This window comes from Dasypus novemcinctus, chromosome 5, assembly GCF_030445035.2.
Source record: "Dasypus novemcinctus isolate mDasNov1 chromosome 5, mDasNov1.1.hap2, whole genome shotgun sequence".
NCBI lineage: Eukaryota > Metazoa > Chordata > Mammalia > Cingulata > Dasypodidae > Dasypus > Dasypus novemcinctus.
The window spans coordinates 36,317,594-36,336,021 of NC_080677.1; the positions used below are offsets into that span (position 1 = coordinate 36,317,594).

At 35.7% G+C, this 18,428-nt stretch overlaps 1 protein-coding gene and 1 pseudogene across 1 annotated transcript in view; both read right to left on the bottom strand.

Annotated features, from left to right (window-relative positions):
- Window positions 1–2,481: 2,481 nt before the first annotated feature.
- KLHL7 (kelch like family member 7) overlaps window positions 2,482–18,428 on the bottom strand; it is a 78,238-nt gene continuing 62,291 nt past the window's right edge. The window contains exons 8-11 of the mRNA XM_004461335.3: window positions 12,265–12,505; window positions 8,347–8,548; window positions 4,952–5,049; window positions 2,482–3,932 (exon numbers count right to left, since the gene is read on the bottom strand). Of these exons, the coding sequence (XP_004461392.1) occupies window positions 3,649–3,932; window positions 4,952–5,049; window positions 8,347–8,548; window positions 12,265–12,505 (825 nt within the window). The 3' untranslated portion in view covers window positions 2,482–3,648. The remainder of the gene's footprint in view (window positions 3,933–4,951; window positions 5,050–8,346; window positions 8,549–12,264; window positions 12,506–18,428) is intronic.
- Window positions 9,145–10,028, bottom strand: LOC139439023 (small ribosomal subunit protein eS1-like; annotated as a pseudogene).

Genomic DNA, 18,428 nt, shown 5'->3' on the forward strand with positions numbered 1-18,428 from the left:
ATGCCAAACTTCTAAAATAAAATATTAGGCAAGATATCATTTATGGGAGTTTATTTGAGTAGTTCACAATTCATGAATTGGGGAGCATCCAAACCACAAATGGAAAGGAGTTCCACCTAGGGAGTGGGAAGGGGGAGCTTATAAGGGGCAAATGCAGAAGGAAGTGAGGAAGTATTCTGATTGACTGATGCTAAGTTTCCATTTTACATAAGGGGGTGTCTTACAAAGTGGGGAGCAGATATACATTGGTTAGTATGGTGTGCTTTTCCATTCTGATAAGCTATCTCTACTGAACTGAAATTGTTTTTATCATCAGGTGTTGCTTATCTGCAATTCTGTAGAATGTGTTGTATTGTTTGATTTTTTGGAAAGCCCCTGCAGTTCACTTGTTTTGTCTTCTGGGAAATCCTTTCTAAGAAAGGGGTCCCTCCTGGCAATGCCCCATTCAGGCATCCATTTTATTTTACTTATCACCAGTTATTCATCAAGATGTCTAACAGTCAGATAAAGCCAGCTGTAGTTATAGGAAACAATGTTTCTTTTTAAGCACCCTGCAGCTGAAAAGTATCACAACAACCCTCTTTGAGTGACTACTATATTCTTATGCACTGAGAAAACTTTATTCTTTGAACTTCACATAAACGTTACCATTTAAAATTATATCAATATGAATGAAAGGAGGCTCTAAGTCTCTTTGAGCAGTTTTTGGTAAAGTCTTAGTTTCTACTAGGTGCAGAGCTTCAGATAAGGGGCTTCTGAAAACAACATTCCATATTTTCTTTTTTCTGTGTTATCAGGGCCAGGATTGAACCTGGGACCTTGTATGTGGGAAGCCAGCACTCACTCACGGAGACACATCAGCTCCCTGAGATTTTTTTCTTGTCTGATTTTTTTTTGTCTGTTTGTTTTTAGGGGGTACCTGAATGAACCCAGGACCTCCCATGTGAGAAGCAGACACTCAACTGCTTGAGCCACATCTGCTCCCCATATTTTAACTTTGTAATTCCCAAGGAAACATGATCCTGCATCCATTTCTCAGACCAAACCGCCTTTACAGAGCTCTCTTTACTTTTGAGCCTATCAAATCTTTGCTTTTTTTCCTAACGGCCTTCCCTCCCCACCCCACCCCCCCCAACCAAATCCTACAATAACTCTTTGCTTTGTATGGCAAGGCACCTTACAGGTCCTCTGGTGTGCAGCCTCATTCACTGCAATGAGTCAATAAATCTGAGTTTGTTGGATTAAAGGTTTATCCCTGGTGGTTTTAGGATGATGGAACTAGGACTAAGTCATCTTGCTAAAACACATTGTTTGCTTGGGGGCATTGGAATCTGCATTAACCCTGGGAATAACTGGTACAAACTATTTTTTTTAGTAACTCTTTTGTCATTCTTTTTAAAAACAAACTTATGGAAGAGTTAGAAATACAGTACAAAGAACTTTTTTTCCTGGACCATTTGAGACTTTGTTGCTGACTTGATGCCCCATCACCCCCAAATTGTTTTTGTGCATTTCCTATACACAAGGACATTCTCTTACATACAATACAATCATTAATATCAGGCCATTATTGATGCATTACTACACCTAATCCTCATACTCCCTTTATACTTTGTCAAATGTCTCAATAGTGTCTTTTAAAGGAGAAGGATCCAGTTGAGAATTGTTACTGCCTTTGTCTTGCTTCTTTAGTCTCCTTCAATCTGGAACATATCAAATGTCTACTTAAAAAAAAAAAGGCAAAGCTCTTTACAGGATAGGTATTATTGGGGGAAAAGGTAATAAGAAATGATAGATTGTAATTTAATTCATTATTCTGGTATTGATAATTTGGTATACTATCTCTAAGGCACAAAACAGCCACCAATTATCACCTACATCAACCTGTCTACATACTTCGTTGTGTTTTAGTCAGTTGATACACTTTGTTAGGGTATTTAAAAATATCTCAAACAGTGATATTACTAAATTAAGTAATATAACCATATGGTAATATGGCAAAAGATATTCTGCCTTCAAAAAAAACTAAACTAGCTATATTTTTCAATGGAGTACACAATTTAAAACACTACATAAAAATGTCCAGAAGAAGCAAAACCAAAGAGTAGTAGATAAGTGGTTGGAGGGAAAATGGGGTTGACTGTTTCTGGGTACAGGATTTCTTTTTTGGGTAGAAAAATGTTTTAAGATTGATATGATGATTGCACAGCTCTATGAATATACTAATAACCAGAGAATGGTATATATTAAGTGGGTGAATTGAATGGTATATGACTTATAGCTCAATAAAGCTGTTATACACATAAAAAGTCCTATTATGCTTTTTCTAATTCCCTTTTTATGTAAAAAGTTTTAGGAATCAAGACAATTACCAACCACATGTAAAGAACACAATGAAAATTAAAATAGAAACACTGCGTCACAGATTTTAAAACAATCATTACCTAACACTTTAAAATGATGAATAAATTAAGCAGTCTATTTTAAACTAAAAAATATTTAATATTAATAGGTAAAAACATTGATGGTGACAGCTTTACATGGCTCATTCCATACATAGTGTAAAGGGCAAAACATTACTAGGAAAGAAATGAGTAGTTGGGTTTGTAAAAGATTTATTGACCACATAAAAGCAATGAATATGAAATTTGACAAATTTTAAAACTGAAATTTTTACAAAACTTTTAAGAGATCACTGGGTTGACTATTTCTCTGATGTATCCTGCTAAAGAGGAAAAATCATATATCTTTCTGGAATCCTTAAGAAGTTAAAAGTCACCATGGATATTGTGGTACAACTATCTACTCTAGTGATCTAAAAATTTATTGTAAATAGCTTTATCTTTTGCTAGTTAATTCTTATTAGGATTAGATTTTATTGAACAGTGAGAGCTGAAGAAGCAGAATCCCTTTTTAACCACTGTGTAAAAAAGTGAAATAAATTAATGATGGGTGCTAAGCTTGACATTTTGTGTTTAAAAAGGCAGAATAAATTTAATTGGATTGGATATATTTCCTGAGGAGTTGGGCACATTTTAAATTCCCAGAATCTGTTAATGACATTTTGCAAGTGTGTATGTGCCTTTACTCACTCTGGGCTTACTTTTAAAATGGAATACATTTGGCATTAAAAGAAGCAGATGAAAATAAGCAAAATTATATGAGACAAAGCTGCTCTATCAGAGTTGCCTGCCTTGACTGGTAATTTATAGTATTCCTTAGTTATTGACTAAGCAGAAACAAACAGACAAAACTACATAGCAGATCTATGATGTATGAAAATAGAATCTAGAGCTAAGATGAGGCTGCTTTACTGACAAGCCAATCACCCACTCTGCCATGATCAGAGTTACAAATGTGAAACTCATTCAAGAATTCTTATTTTCACCAAATGCTTAAACTTTTCAAGTTTTCTTGCTAGATATGTTCCTGGCTATGAGGCCAGCTAAAATATGATCTTCTAATTAAGGGAATCCATGTAAAAGAAACATCTATATTATAGAGACCTTACTTTACTTGAAACTTTCTTAAAAAAAAAAAAAAAAAAACCCCAAAAAACACTAAACCAAAACTTTGTAACCAAAATCTTGGAACAAAGCACTGGTGGCCATATTTTTGAGTCTCCGACGAGTCTTGAAGTTCACTCTTTTATGTTTCAAGGGTCTCTTCATTTGCTCCACAAGTATCAACAACACAAATTAAACAACTTGTTACTGGAAAAGCACGGACTTTGGAGTTGGCGATCCATTTGTCTGTTTCAGTATTATATTCAAGGATGTGTCCTAAACGACCCACACCTTGAAAACCAGCCAAGACATAAACTATTGAGCCAACTGCTGCACACTTCACTGTCACACCCTTCCACGGCATTGGTGAAACCATCTTCCATTCATTTAATTTAATATCATAATATTCCACATTGTCCAGACCACCTTCAAGAGAATAAAACAATATCAACAACATGAAAAACTACATGAACAATTCAAAGATCTCTTAAAGTAATATTTTCCAACATTATGAAAAATTTCAAATATTCAGAAAAGTTTAAGAATTTTACAATGAATTGCCCACATGTCCACCACCTAAATCCTACCATTATTAACACTTGGCTAGTCTTACTTTAGCACAATAAAAACTTAATATTTTTTTTAATAAACATAAATATTGATAGCTGAACCATAAAAAAAGAAGTTCTATGTGCTTTGGAAAGTCAAAACGTGAACCAATCAGTGGATTTCCCTCTGATTAACTTTGATTATAATTAATCAAATGTCTTTTTTTCCTTTTACCATTTATTACTCAGCACTTTACAGAAAATGGCAAATGGATGGGACAGGAGAAGGGAAAGTTCTTTCTTTGTTATGCTTGAGTACTTCTTAAAGGTACTGACTAAAATGAAATTTGTGGACTATATTTAGATTCAGTCTAGATATTTAAGACAATTATTTAGGATTCTTTTGCACATCATTATTTAAAACAATAAAAAGGTAAACCTATTAATTTAAAAAATAGTAATGTTGGGCTGTACACTTAAAAATGGCTAAAGTGGCAAATTTTATGTTATATATATATGTTACCACAATAAAAAATAGTAATATTGATATTTAGGAAACTTTGCCATTCAGGACCTGGATATAAGTTCCTAAAATTTGTATTTAAAAAATTTTTAGAGGTGCAAGTGTTTCTATTGCTCAATAGTTCTTAATCCAGTTGGAGTCATCTGATATTGTCACAATGACTGGTGCCATTAATGACATTTTATGGGCAGGGATGTTGCATGTCCTGCAATGTTTCATAAAATATGTTAGTTCGTAGAAACTGTAAAAACAGGTGTAACAATGTATGTGATAAATGCTTGTCTCTAGATTTTAAGAAATGCTTCAATAATTTGAGATAAGGAAATATCAGTAGATTCACTGGAAAAGCTGAACAATGAATTAACACCACATACCTAAACCATTCTGACCACCCACAGCAAATATCTTGTCTTTTACAAATACCAGTCCATGATTCTTCCTAACCTCAATCATTGGACACAGTTCAGTCCACCTGAAACCACAGAAGAAAGATTTTAGTGTTCTTGTTCATAGGAAGTAAAAAGACTCATACTAATTTATAAGAAAGGCCTGTTTTCCCAGTTAAGTACTCATTTACCACTCATGTATATACAGAACACAAACACAGAGAAACACATCTGGAAGGCTAGAAATCTAAGATTTACTGGTGGTTATAGGTAATTTATTTAAAAGTGGGAGAGATAGGGATTTTATTCTTTTCAACCAATATAGGATATAAGAAATATAGAATATCTGGAGACCAGTAACATCTTTGGAAGAAATTCATTTCCTATGGTTCACAGTAACTTGTAAAATAGCAACAAAAAAGTAGACAGAGACTACAGAGCAGTAATTCAGCTACATGTGGTTTTAATTAATGTTTATGTATAAGTAAGTAAAACACAAACTTATAAGCCTCCAGCAATCAGCAAATTAGTCAAACCTGTAACTATTTACAGGGCCATCCTCAAATCTATACTAAGAACTTTAGGCGGTTCTGATAACAAAAGTACTTACTCTATCATTCTGCCAACTTTAATAACTTATTAGCCTGTGTATTTATAGCCACTGCTGTATGTAATGAGACTAAGACTATAAATGTGGATACAATTGTTGAAGGGTACTAATTCACAGGTGGCAATCAAACATATATACAGACAACTGTGTTTATTTTTTCTATGAGATTCAATCCTTTTGTCCACTTAAACTCGCATACACACAACTGATAAAATAAAAACCAAAAAAACAAACAAGACAGAAATGCGGCCTAAGAGTCACTCTTTAACACGGTTATTTATCACTCTTCTTTTGAAACAACTTGGTAAATTTCACTTTCTAAAATATAAATTAGTACATGATTATTAAATCTGGGAAAATATTAATAATTCTCTTGTTTTGAAATTACGGATTTGCCTTCCATATAAACTTGGTCCAATGATCACCCCTCTCATTCTCTGAGCACTCTGCAGGTGTGGTGAGCAGGTAGTGCTCCTGCTTTTCAGGTATAGACATGTGCTAATCCAGGTGAAGTGACCAGCGCAGCAGCTGGGAAGTGAGAGGGCCAGAATTTGGGCCTCTACTGCCTCTCCACAGCCTCTCCATACAGTGAGCTTTAGAGAGTGAGCTCCCACAGGGCATCACCACAGGATTTGGCTTAGCAAAATTCAATTTACATACCTCTTTTTCTCCAAATATGTCAATAAGATAAAGTGAGGAAAACATCAGTGAGAGCATATTTTTATGTATATTGAAATCTCCTGAATGTTTAGGAGTAAGGAAGTTTCACCAAACACTTCCTCCCCTCATTTACATGCAGAGAATCTACTAGATCCCTGCTCTCTCCAACCTCATGCTTAGTTTTGAAGCTTTTCTTAAAATTCTAATTGTGCAAAATGGGCTATCTTGTTTCATAGGCTTAATTCCTTAGTGTCCTATTAAACATATTCTATCACAAAACATTTAAGAAAAATGCCAAAAATTGGAAAGGAAAATTCTAATAAAAAATAACTTGGATCGTTAGACCACATTTCAGAAAGGAAAACATAGTATATAACTTATTTTTCATTTTGACTATGGGATACTTTATATTCATACTAGCTTTTCATTTATGAAAATTTAAGTGATTTGAAGAGAACCTGCATAATTTACTTAATACATAAACTCAATATATTCAAAACAAAAGAAATGCTAGGCCTTGTAAGTTTAAAAATATTCTCTAAACTGAATATATCTCCCTATTGTTAGAATATTGAAGTTGCAGAATTTCTTTACACTTTTTCTCTGCTACTATGAACAAGAATATCTTCAAGAATATCTTGATCTACAATGATAATGCTTGAATAAAGATTTCAACATTTAGAAGCCTGAAGATAGTTATGGGTTCCACTGTAAGTGATTTTTAGAAATGAAAAAATAACAGGTAGCAGGACAAACCAGACTACAGTTTTCCAATTAGTATGCTGTAACACTTTTTGAGCACAGGAGTTATGGGAGAAAGGTAGGTACAAATACATATATACACACACCCACATACACCTTTTGCTTTGGGATAAGATGGGGTGAAGAGACAGCTGAACTGAAAGAAGATATGATAAGGGATATCCCCGGTGTACCCAGACAAGTACAAAGGTATACTTTGAAAAACATTGGAAAGCAGTAAATTTGATGAGCTCAAGAGATTTCTTAGTCTCAATACTTTAGCAAAGGTAAGTTTCAAAAAACAAAGTTGCTTTTTTACATCTACTCCTTACATTGGTGCCCAGTTGAGCAAAAAATGAGAAAAGAATGGCTGTAAATGCACTTTTGCTTGGGAAAGAAGTTACTGATTATACACAAACACACATGATTAAAATCATATTTCATAATTAATTTCTTGTCTCAATTAAAAATATGATAGCTGGAGGTGAATACGTCTATTGTTTCTTAGTCTGGTAATCCTTTGTAAGCATAATACTGCAGTATGAGAATTTTAGTGCAACTTTTTGGCCTAATATTTAAGTTGAATATATTTACCTAATAACTTGTTGTGGTAAAGGAAGAAAAAGGGCAATCCAGCCATAAGAGCAAGTGACTTTTCTTACCAATGTTCTTTGATCTAAGCATCAACAAAGGTATAGATGGGATATCATCCATGTCCATTTCCTCCTTAGCTTTAATGTCACTGCACTTAACACAATCACCAAATCCAGCACATTTCCTTTGGCTACACTTAATGGATTCCATCATTAATTATAAGGTCAGAAACACTGGCTATTTACTTCTTTAGCATTTTGTCTTTTTGAAAACAGTCATTTGCTTCTCAGTTGATTCAAGAATAATTTTATTTAGTAAATATGCATCCAAACAAACTTTAATAAGTAGAAACACAAAAAGACACTATACCTTGGTATGATTTAGTGACACCACAAATCAATAATATATGATATTCCTATTTGATCAAAGTTACTACTGCTCCTAAGTATTTTTTCCTCCTTCCTTCCCTACATTTCCTCGTAAATTAATCAGGCTTATCTCATTCATAGGCATTTACTGCCCAAGTAAGATAGAGTAGGGTTTCATGGGGTATAAGTTTGGGCCATTTCTTAGGGAGAAGAGGTAGGACCATCACCTGTAGAGGTCCAGACTGTAAACATGCCACTGGGTGACCTAAGCATATTCAAAAGCATATGGACATTCCTCATACAGGAACGAAATTCTTTTGTTGGGTTCTTTCCAGCTTTTGACATCCCCTTCCACTGACCTTATAGAATAAAATTGACTGTGAAATAAGAATCTTTAAGTTGATACATACGTTTCTGTGGCAGGATCATAAACTTCACAGGAATTCAGCACTCTCCCAGAAACATTGTTCCCTAAACTTCCACCACAAACATAGATCAGGCCATTGGCTTCTACCATCCCATGGCTGCAGCGCTGAGTCAGCATGCTAGGCTTCGTGTGCCAGCTTTCAGTTCTTGTATCATAGCACTCAAATAAATACAGAGCTGAGTTTCCTGTAAAAGAACAGGGCCACATCATGCCTCAAACAAACTACTGTAGAACTGACTCATTAGTTGTGGGAGGGAAGGATATAGGGTTGTATAGTCATTTTTATACTCAACCAACAACAAAAATGTAGAAGTAGTTTTTCAAAAATGCAAATGTTCCTACTTTTCACTTACAAAGAAAAAACTAGCCCTGTTTGTAAGACCTTGAGATATTTCCAAAGAAGAATCTGTTGGAAAATTTTATGTATTGGTAATTAACTTCAGAAACAATTGGTTTGATTGCAAAAGAAAAATTATATAAGAAATATTATATATGTCTTCAAGCTCAGTGATGCATGATAGAAATTACTCAAACTTCAAATGTTTGTTTATATAGCGGGAAAAAGCATAGCTATTTACAGATGGTAAATTCCATCTTGAAATATGGAAACCATTATATGTTAATATTATCTTATAAAGCTTATATTTAATATTCTGTAACAACCATGGTAACATCAACAAGACTATACTTCCTGACTACTCTCAGTGGTTGTATGGGTAAGGCCTGAAGTCATGCTGGCAAATTCTTATGTATACTCTCAAGGTATTACTGAATGTTTCTGCTGTAATTGGATTTTCAGTGTTCCCCCCCACCTACCCACAAAAAGACTTTTTATTTGTCACCTTAAAAGTCTGAATTTTAAACAGATTCATGGACTGGTGGCTCATACCCATCAACTTGTTCGCCTTAAGCACCTGTCTCATCTCTGGTAGCCTTTCCAGAACTGCCACCTTCACTATGAAGCTCCATGAGGTTTCCCAATTCACTTTTGGGCTTCTTCAGCATATCTACTTTTCTAATACACACATCATGGAGAGAACAGAATGGCAAGCCTTTTCTTTATCTTTACCAGTGCTGTCTGGCATCAATTTATTGATCGTTCTTTCAAGTCATTTGTCTGTACCTCTCAGGTCATGACTTCCATCATCTTCTTTTGGATTTGGCGGACCTGTTGGTGCTGAGGTCTCCCAAATCCAACTGTTGTATTTTTCAGTAAAACCAACACAGAAGAGATAAAGCAAATAGCCATCGATAGTTTCAACATCAACATGTGCTTCATTCGTGGTCTGCCATTTTTTGACCATGGAGCACATTTTGTCACAGTTAAGATCCATGTCATGGAAGTTATTAGGCAGTTTTGTCCTCCGCATCCTCAGTAATTAGTTTGAATTTTCTAAATGTAACTTCGTCTTTCTGCAGATCAGGAAGGCTCACTTCAAACACATGACCCTTAAGGCCATTAGATGCAATTCTGGTTCTTTGAGTCTTTGTAACTAGTGTTTGCCCAATATGTCTTATATTATACATTGCTGGCACTTTTACATCATACCAATCTTTCTTAGAAAATGGATCAACTACTTTCTCCTTGGCTCCCTTTATGCCACCTTTTGTAAGGCACTTGTTCTTGCCAACTGCTATGGTGCTGCTCTGAGAGCCAAAAGTAGATTATCAGTTTTAAGGGCAAAGCATATATTCATCCTGCTTTACAACTTCTGCACATTGTAGAAGCTCAATGAATATTTTAGAAATAATACTAATAAAGATTAAGTACTTTTTTCTCTCCAAGAACAAAGAGGTTAGAACTTTACAAATTATTCCATACCTCCCACTCTGCTGGGCTTTGCAAATGCCACGGCATTAAAAAAACAAAGCAAACACAGAAAACCTTACAATTCTCCATTACAACCAAGGTCTATGAGAAGAAAAATATCAGGAAATAACAAACAGAAGAAGGACCCATGAACAACAAAAAGTTCTCTTTAACTTTTTGAACATTTCCAATTTTGTAGATTCAGTTAGTGGATACTAGAGGAAAGTACAAGGTATATAGCAGATATACAAAAAACTAAGGAAAAACAACAACTAAGTAAATGCTGAAGAAATGAACTTATTTACTATTATTAGTAGTAACAGTTACTTTCTATCACCTTCAGGATTTATTGTACTTGAAATATACTGTATTACAAAGTTCTGTGAAGACTGTTTTTTCCCTGTTTTTTTTAAACAAATCAATTTTATTGATATATATTAATAAAGGATATAATTCATTCAAAGGGTACAATCAATGGTATATTATATAATCACATAGTTGTGCATTCATCACCTCAATCATCATTAGAGCATTTTCATTATTTCAATAATAATAATAAACAAGCAAACAAACATGAAAATTCTTCATTTCTCAATCTATCCAAGCTTCCCTCCCTGCTGTACATAGCTATTATCTCTGGCTATTCTTGTACAATTACTTATTTATTTATTAAGCAGTTTTACTGAGCTATATTCATATACCATATCATCTATCCAAAGTGTATGAAGATTGCTATTTAAAGATGGGAAAAGTCACCTCTTGGGTCACTTTCAGGGAAGCATAATTTTTCTTGTGTTAAGTTAACATGTAATGGGGTAAAAACTTAAATATAAAGATAAATATGCTGACTAGAAGTAACAGTCTATGGGTTAATATCAAAATCATCAAAGAAAATAGACTTAATTAGCATTTAAATTCTATACCTTAGGTTTAGTTGATCTTCCCACTTTTCTTTATAAGCTCATTATAAAAGCTTATAGGGAAACGGACTTTGGCCCAGTGGTTAGGGCGTCCGTCTACCATATGGAAGGTCCGCGGTTCAAATCCCGGGCCTCCTTGACCCGTGTGGAGCTGGCCATGTGCAGCGCTGATGCGCGCAAGGAGTGCCCTGCCACGCAGGGGTGTCCCCAGCGTGGGGAAGCCCCATGCGCAAGGAGTGCGCCCGTGAGGAAAGCCGCCCAGCGTGAAAAGAAAGTGCAGCCTGCCCAGGAATGGCGCCGCCCACACTTCCCGTGCCGCTGACGACAACAGAAGCGGACAAAGAAACAAGACGCAGCAAATAGACACCAAGAACAGACAACCAGGGGAGGGGGGGAAAATTAAATAAAAATAAATAAATCTTTAAAAAAAAAAAAAAAGCTTATAAAAGCATATAAAAGCTATTATCTGTCTAGTCTGTACCTGGAATATTTATTTAGAAAAGTTCTTCATTTAGAAAGAGACCACCACTGGACACTAACAAATAATTCATCAATGAGAAAGGTTTTTACACCCACACCCAATTCTGAGCAATAAGCATAATATACCACTACCAGTTATTGGATTAAAAATTTAATAAAGCAAATAGATCATTCTTACTTTTTTCTGATACAAATCATAGAATATAGATTTTAAAATCTCATATGCAATAAAGAGTTTTCAAAGGGTCTATAAGTAAACCAAACTCTTAGATCTTTAAAGCAATATTTTGTATCCAAAATAACTAATTTAGAACTAAAATCCAGATGGTATCAAATAATGCTTCATCATGATAAAAAATGGAAAATTAATATCTTCTAGGAAGTTGAAATTCTTGTAAATTAATGATTAATAGAGAGATTAGGTAAACATTCAGGGAAATGGGCTCGAAAATATTACAGAAATGTATTTAAATTATGTCAAAAAGAATCTGGGTAAATAATACCAATTGTTTATTTAAATATGAAAGCCAAGATACTTAGCTTTAAAGCATTTTCCCCAAACAAAAGTACTCAAGAACTCCCTACTTTTTTCTTTTTGAAATAACTTCAAACTTAAAGGACAGTTGCAAAAATAATAGCAAACCAATATAAAGAACTCCAATATACCCCTACCCAAATACCAATTCCTTACCTACTTCTGAACCTCCAGATGTATAAATTTTGCCTTCTGCAGCACAGGCAGCAAGGCTATCTCGAGGTGTTGGAGGGCCCAGTTTGGAATACCAGCTATCCTTTACTACATTATAGCAATCCATTCGTTTTATGGGGAAAAGCTGTGAACCACCCAATATGTACACTACGTTGTCCCAAAACACACATGCTGCATCTCTTCGTTTTTCAAAGGGGCAGCGGATGTCTGTCCAGCTATAATCCTGTAACATGAAAGGACAGGAAGCTTTCAGTAAGGGAATAATATAATTGAAAAGGATAAAGCAAAGATACAGTCAATAAAGTACAAAATACAAGAATGTGTTACTTTACTACAGTACTCATAACAATGTTTGGCCTGAGACTTATCCCATTTATTGTGTGTGATTTCTTCAGAATATTAGTTAATTGGGACAGAGGCCACGAGGAATGAGACATGCAACTACTTATTTGGCTCCTCTCTGGCTCTGAAATGAATTCAAATACAGTGGATATATCACCACCACTCTATTTTCTATTCCCTTCAGTTACTGAGGATAATGAGAAAGTTCTAAAGTAAGTTTTTGTTGTTTAGAAAAGCTCCTTTTCAAATATAAATATTCTCATCCCCTCCCTGTCAGATGCCTATAGAGTGATATAAGGAATCCTTGGATAACGTGAAGTCCAAACTGCCATTATCTTACTGATGCCTGAAGACAAAAGCCAGAAGGCATAAGAAAGTGTTTTGTGCACTTTTGTGAGATATTAATTTTCTGCTAATATTCAGTTGAGCCAATCTAGTCAGCAGGAATCTTAAAAATGTGGTATTGTGGAGTAGGTGTAGCTCAGTGGTTGAGCACCTGCTTTGCATGTACAAGGTCCTGGGTTCAGTCTCTGGTGCCTCCTAAAAAAAATAAAAAAATAAAAAAATAAAAAAACTGTGGTATTTATAATAAAATACTTGAGTAACTGGATCTGAGTGGCCTGGATACTCACTTTTTCTTCCCAATTTTTAGAAATGAGCACCTATGGCATCATATCAGAACTTCACAATAAGGGCTGCTTCCCACTATGACTGATGACCCCAGAGGACACCTGTCCCTTCTTCCATGTCTATATGTGGGATATGTCCTGGAGTTACAGCATCTTGGATCCTCCTCATTTTTAAGAAAGGAAGCTACAGTGTTTGTTACTTTCTGAAAACTGCTGAAAAGAGAGCAGTCCGAATAATTCCAAATTTCACTAAGCAAAGCAGTATGCCCAATTATTTACTGTTGAGTTCCTTTTAGGAAATCTGACCGATACTGTATCATGCCAGTATCCAGCATCCATCCAAGTAGACCAAAGCATCATAGAACATCAAAAGACCATCAAGGGATGGTCTCTTAGGAAAAGTAGCCCTTCCTTGAATCTACCCTGAAAGAGCCCCTAAATGAAGAATTCCTTGACTCCTGATGATGATGAAAAGTCTGCTTTGTAGGTGACCAGGACGACAGATCCTTAAGACTGACTTTCCTAACTGGAATCCCTAAAAAAGACTGGTATGACATAATCCCTTAGGAATTACTTCTTAAACGGGGATTTATGTATCTTAAGTTACTTTGTGGTATACCTAGTGGTAGGCACATGAAACTATAGGATAAATCTAACATCTTCCTGAGGTTTTATTTTTACTCAAAGGACACTGAGAAACTAGGGGAAATGTTTTCATTGATTCTCTTAAAGAAACTGTATACTACAGAACGAAAGAAAGAAAAAATAATGACCACATTCCATAGGAAGCAATACCTCAGAGGTAAACTAAATGATTTTCTTATATATTCTACAAATTAATTCCTAATTCCTCCCTGACCACATTCACTAGCAGAGAATAAAAATTCATTAATTAGGTGCATTATTAACCTAGTGAATCTTAACTCTTGCCACCCTTACACCTGACTTAAGATATTTACTATTAGGGAAACGGACTTTGGCCCAGTGGTTAGGGCGTCCGTCTACCATATGGGAGGTCCGCGGTTCAAACCCCGGGCCTCCTTCACCCGTGTGGAGCTGGCCGTGCGCAGTGCTGATGCGCGCAAGGAGTGCCGTGCCACGCAAGGGTGTCCCCCGCGTGGGGGAGCCCCACGTGCAAGGAGTGAGCCCGTGAGGAAAGCCGCCCAGCGTGAAAAGAAAGTGCAGCTTGCCCAGGAATGGCGCCGCCCACACTTCCCGTGCCGCTGACGACAACAGAAGTGGACAAAGAAACAAGACGCAGCAAACAGACACCAAGAACAGACAACCAGGGGAGGGGGGGAAATTAAATAAATAAATAAATCTTTAAAAAAAAAAAAAAAGATATTTACTATTAGAGAACAATATAGGAACTTCTCCATAATTTCTAAAGATATCCTTAAGAATATTTTTTTCCATGCTCTTCTTAATTAATTTCAGGATGAGAAAGTTGGTCGTATATTCTTTTAAGTGATTTCCAAGATGTGTTACTCTTCAGATAAAAAATAACAGCCATGTGGGAGTTGGGATTTTTTAAAAAAACAACACAACCATCTTATCTTTTAGCCAGATGCACTTAAACATTTAAAGAATAGTATACGAAGTTCCAAAGAATGAAATAATCCTAAAAGTTGTGGTAATAGAAATAGTTCTTTCAAATTCTACTCAGGGGTTAGAATAAGGAATGTTGTGCATATCATATAGGCCTTGGTTATGCTTTAGATTTAAAATAAACTGCTTTCTTGGAGATGTAAACCTGAGGAAAAAAATGATTAGCCGAGGGAACTGATGTGGCCTAAGCAGTTGAGCTCTTGCCTCCCACATGGGAGGTCCTGGGTTCAGTTCCTTATACCTCCTAAAGAAGACAATGAGCAGACATAAAGCAAAAATAATGAGCAGATAACAAGAAAAAACAACGAACAATGAGCAAAAAACCCAAATAATGGAGGGAGTGGATATGGTTCAAGCAGTTGAGCACCCACCTCCCACATGGGAGGTTCCGGGTTCAGTTCCTGGTGCCTCCTAAAGAAAAAATAAGCAGACAACGAGCAGACAATGAGAAAAAAAAAGATTAGTCTAGATATGTGTATGTGACATAAGAACAGGCACATGCATTTATCTACTAGCAATCTGGGCCACAGTTCTGAAATCCTCAATTTTAAAAATCTTTTCTAACTCTCTAAATACTGTTCATAGTTCTTGTACATGTCAGATACTAGTAAGGTTGATAAATACTCACTACAATATAATGCCTAGGAGTTCATCTTGTAGACAGAGAAATGAAATGTTTTTTGTAAGAATTCCTACCTAGAATGCAAAATAAGACTTCATTTCAGCTAAAATTTAATGTTTTAAATTTGGACTTATTTAAATACAACTAAGTTTGAACATACCTGGTTTTGGCTGTGTGTGTAGGACTGATCTTTTTTTTCCCCTGGGAAGTCATTTAATTCCTCACCCAAAACAGGATACTGAGAAGGTATTTGATGTTTGCTCTATGATAAGTGGTTATATTGACTAGGAGGTAATGCATATAGTTCAGAAGCGAAGGAGAAAGGGCAAAAAAAAAAAAGATGGGAAGTCAGGCTTATAAGTTCAATGGATATGAGTGTTAGGTTGTATCCTAGTGATAAGACCACTCCTAGCCTGAGGCCCAGGAGGAGGGACGATTATGGGCAGCTTGCTACACTCCTAGGCTACAGTGTAAGCTGGAGGAACAAGCAGTTTTCATGTTGGCAACAAGATGGAGGAATAGCATTATTAGAGTCATAGATGACAAAGCATGTACGTGTGGGTAGGGAACTGTTAACCTAAAAATATGATTTAATCCATTTAAGTCCTATTGAATACTCATTCCATGCAAGATTCTGTGCTTAAGTATTGAGAAGATAAGTAATGTGAATATTAAAAAGCCTGGATAGACCTGGGTAGAAGACATAAGTTTTGACACATCACTCATATGTGTATATTCATGAAGAACATCCATGTATAAAGTTCTGTCCACTTTTGGCCTTTGTCAGTTTTTCTTACTTCTGCTGTGATATGCCACATTCTATACTGTTTTCAAGCTCAAGAATCCTTTTCTTTTAGTAGCCTTCTCTTATTTCCTTTTTCTGAATCCCTACCACACCAATCTGGATTTAATGATTAAGCATCCCATTATAACTTGCAGTGTGTTGTTTTCTAGCTGTAAACAGGTTTTATTGCTCACAAGGGCAATCTTCTTCAGATGAGAGGCTTTAGTATTTTTTCTAAATTTCTTAAGGCAAAAACATCAGCCTGCTATTTTCCTTGAGAGTAAGGATTCACTTTATATAATCTGTATTTGAACATACATGGATCTTCAAAGAATAGAAATACTATAGATATAGATTTTAGTAATTAAGACAACCAAAATACTTTTAAGACTTGAGAACTTTATTTTGGATCATTCTGGGAGGAAACCAAGACAAATTGGGGAAGACAGCATCTTAGAAAAAAAAGGAAAGTGAAATTAACAGAATGGAAAAAAATTTAAGACATCTTACAGAACCATAGGGAGCCAATCCAATCTCAGCTTCAGATGATCAAATTATAAGTATTTTCTCGTAAGCAATTATCTGATTTACCTTAGTTTCTAAGTACAACAACACAAAAAATGACAGAATTATGGTAATGGTCCACAGAGAAAGCAAGTTTTTGCCAGATGCCAGAACATTTCTAGAAGTTTCATGAACAATACACAGATACACTTTAGGCTTCATTCATTTCAGAAAGTCACAGAGAACATTAACTCAAAGGTGCCAGGAAACATGGGCTCCAAACTAGGATCTGTATGGAGGAACTGTGCATCTTAAGTCATTACTTCCTTATCTGTAAATCAAAAAGACTAAAGATCTAAGGTCCCTTCCCCTTCAGCCTTAAAAATCCAATGATTATAGGATCCAAATGATTTAGGATGTATCATTAAATAGCTATTTTGGGGGAGCAGATGAAGCTCAGTGGTTGAGTGCCTGCTCCCCATATTCCCATGTACGAGATCCTGGGTTCAATCCCTGGTACCTCCTAAAAAACAAAACAAAACGAAACAAAAAAAAAAACTATTATGAATTTATTAGTTACTGAGCACTTATCTTTCAGGAACTGTGCTGAATTATCTTAAAGCATTATCTACTTTAATTTTCTCAATAACCCTATGAGGTGATATCCTCATTTTACAGATAAGGAAACTAAGTCTCAGAGATGTTAAGTACCTTGTAAAAGGTCAAACAGTTAGATGGTTATCCAAGATTTTAAATCTAAATCTACCTGACTCCAAAGCTGTGCTCTTAACCCCTACACTGCCCTGCTTCTCTAAAAATCTTTCTACCTGGCCTACTAGAAAGAACTTTGAGTACAGCAAGCTGGGCTTTTCTCGTCCCTGCAGTGCTCCTAGCTAAGTAACTCTGGGCACTTGACTTGACATTGCTGGACCTTAACAGCCTCATCTGAAAAATTAGGAAAGGAAGCTGGCCGGATGGTTTCAGTGGTCCTGCACAATCTCTACATCTTACCACTTAAAAACACAAGGCTCAGTCATAAAAAGCATAGCTTCTGTAAAAATAGGGATTTTCTCCTTGTCTTTGAGTAGTATTTGGCTTAGGACTCAAGATATTGAAGGGGATGATTTTACTGGGTGATAGGCCACATTTGTAGAAAATAATTAAGGTAGCTGGGCTACCTTCATTTTTGACCTTCCAAAGGTCAGAAGACTGTGGTTACTGCACTTTGCTCCTAGTCTGAACCAGTTCCTCATGGCAGGTCTATCCTTAAATGACACTGACTGGTTTCTTGTCACTATGATTCCCAGTCCTGCGGTGGCTGCAGTTGCTACTGATATTTCTGTGGCTCCTTTGGTGGCAACACCAACCACTTAGAACCAGGGGAAACTGATCAACAAACAGTACCTGGTATTGGGAGCCAAGCTTTCATCTTATTTGTGTGTGTGTGTGTTTTCATTTTTATCCTTTGCTAGAGCAATTCCTCTCCTAGGAATTTACTCTTAAGAAAAAAAACTGGACAACTGTGCAAAGTTGGCATATACTAGGTGTTTCACTGTAGACATATTTTAGCAGAAGAAAACTAGAAATAGGCCAAATGTTCATCAAAAAGGCAAACTTTAAATAAATTATGGTATATCTTATGATGGAATACTAGGAA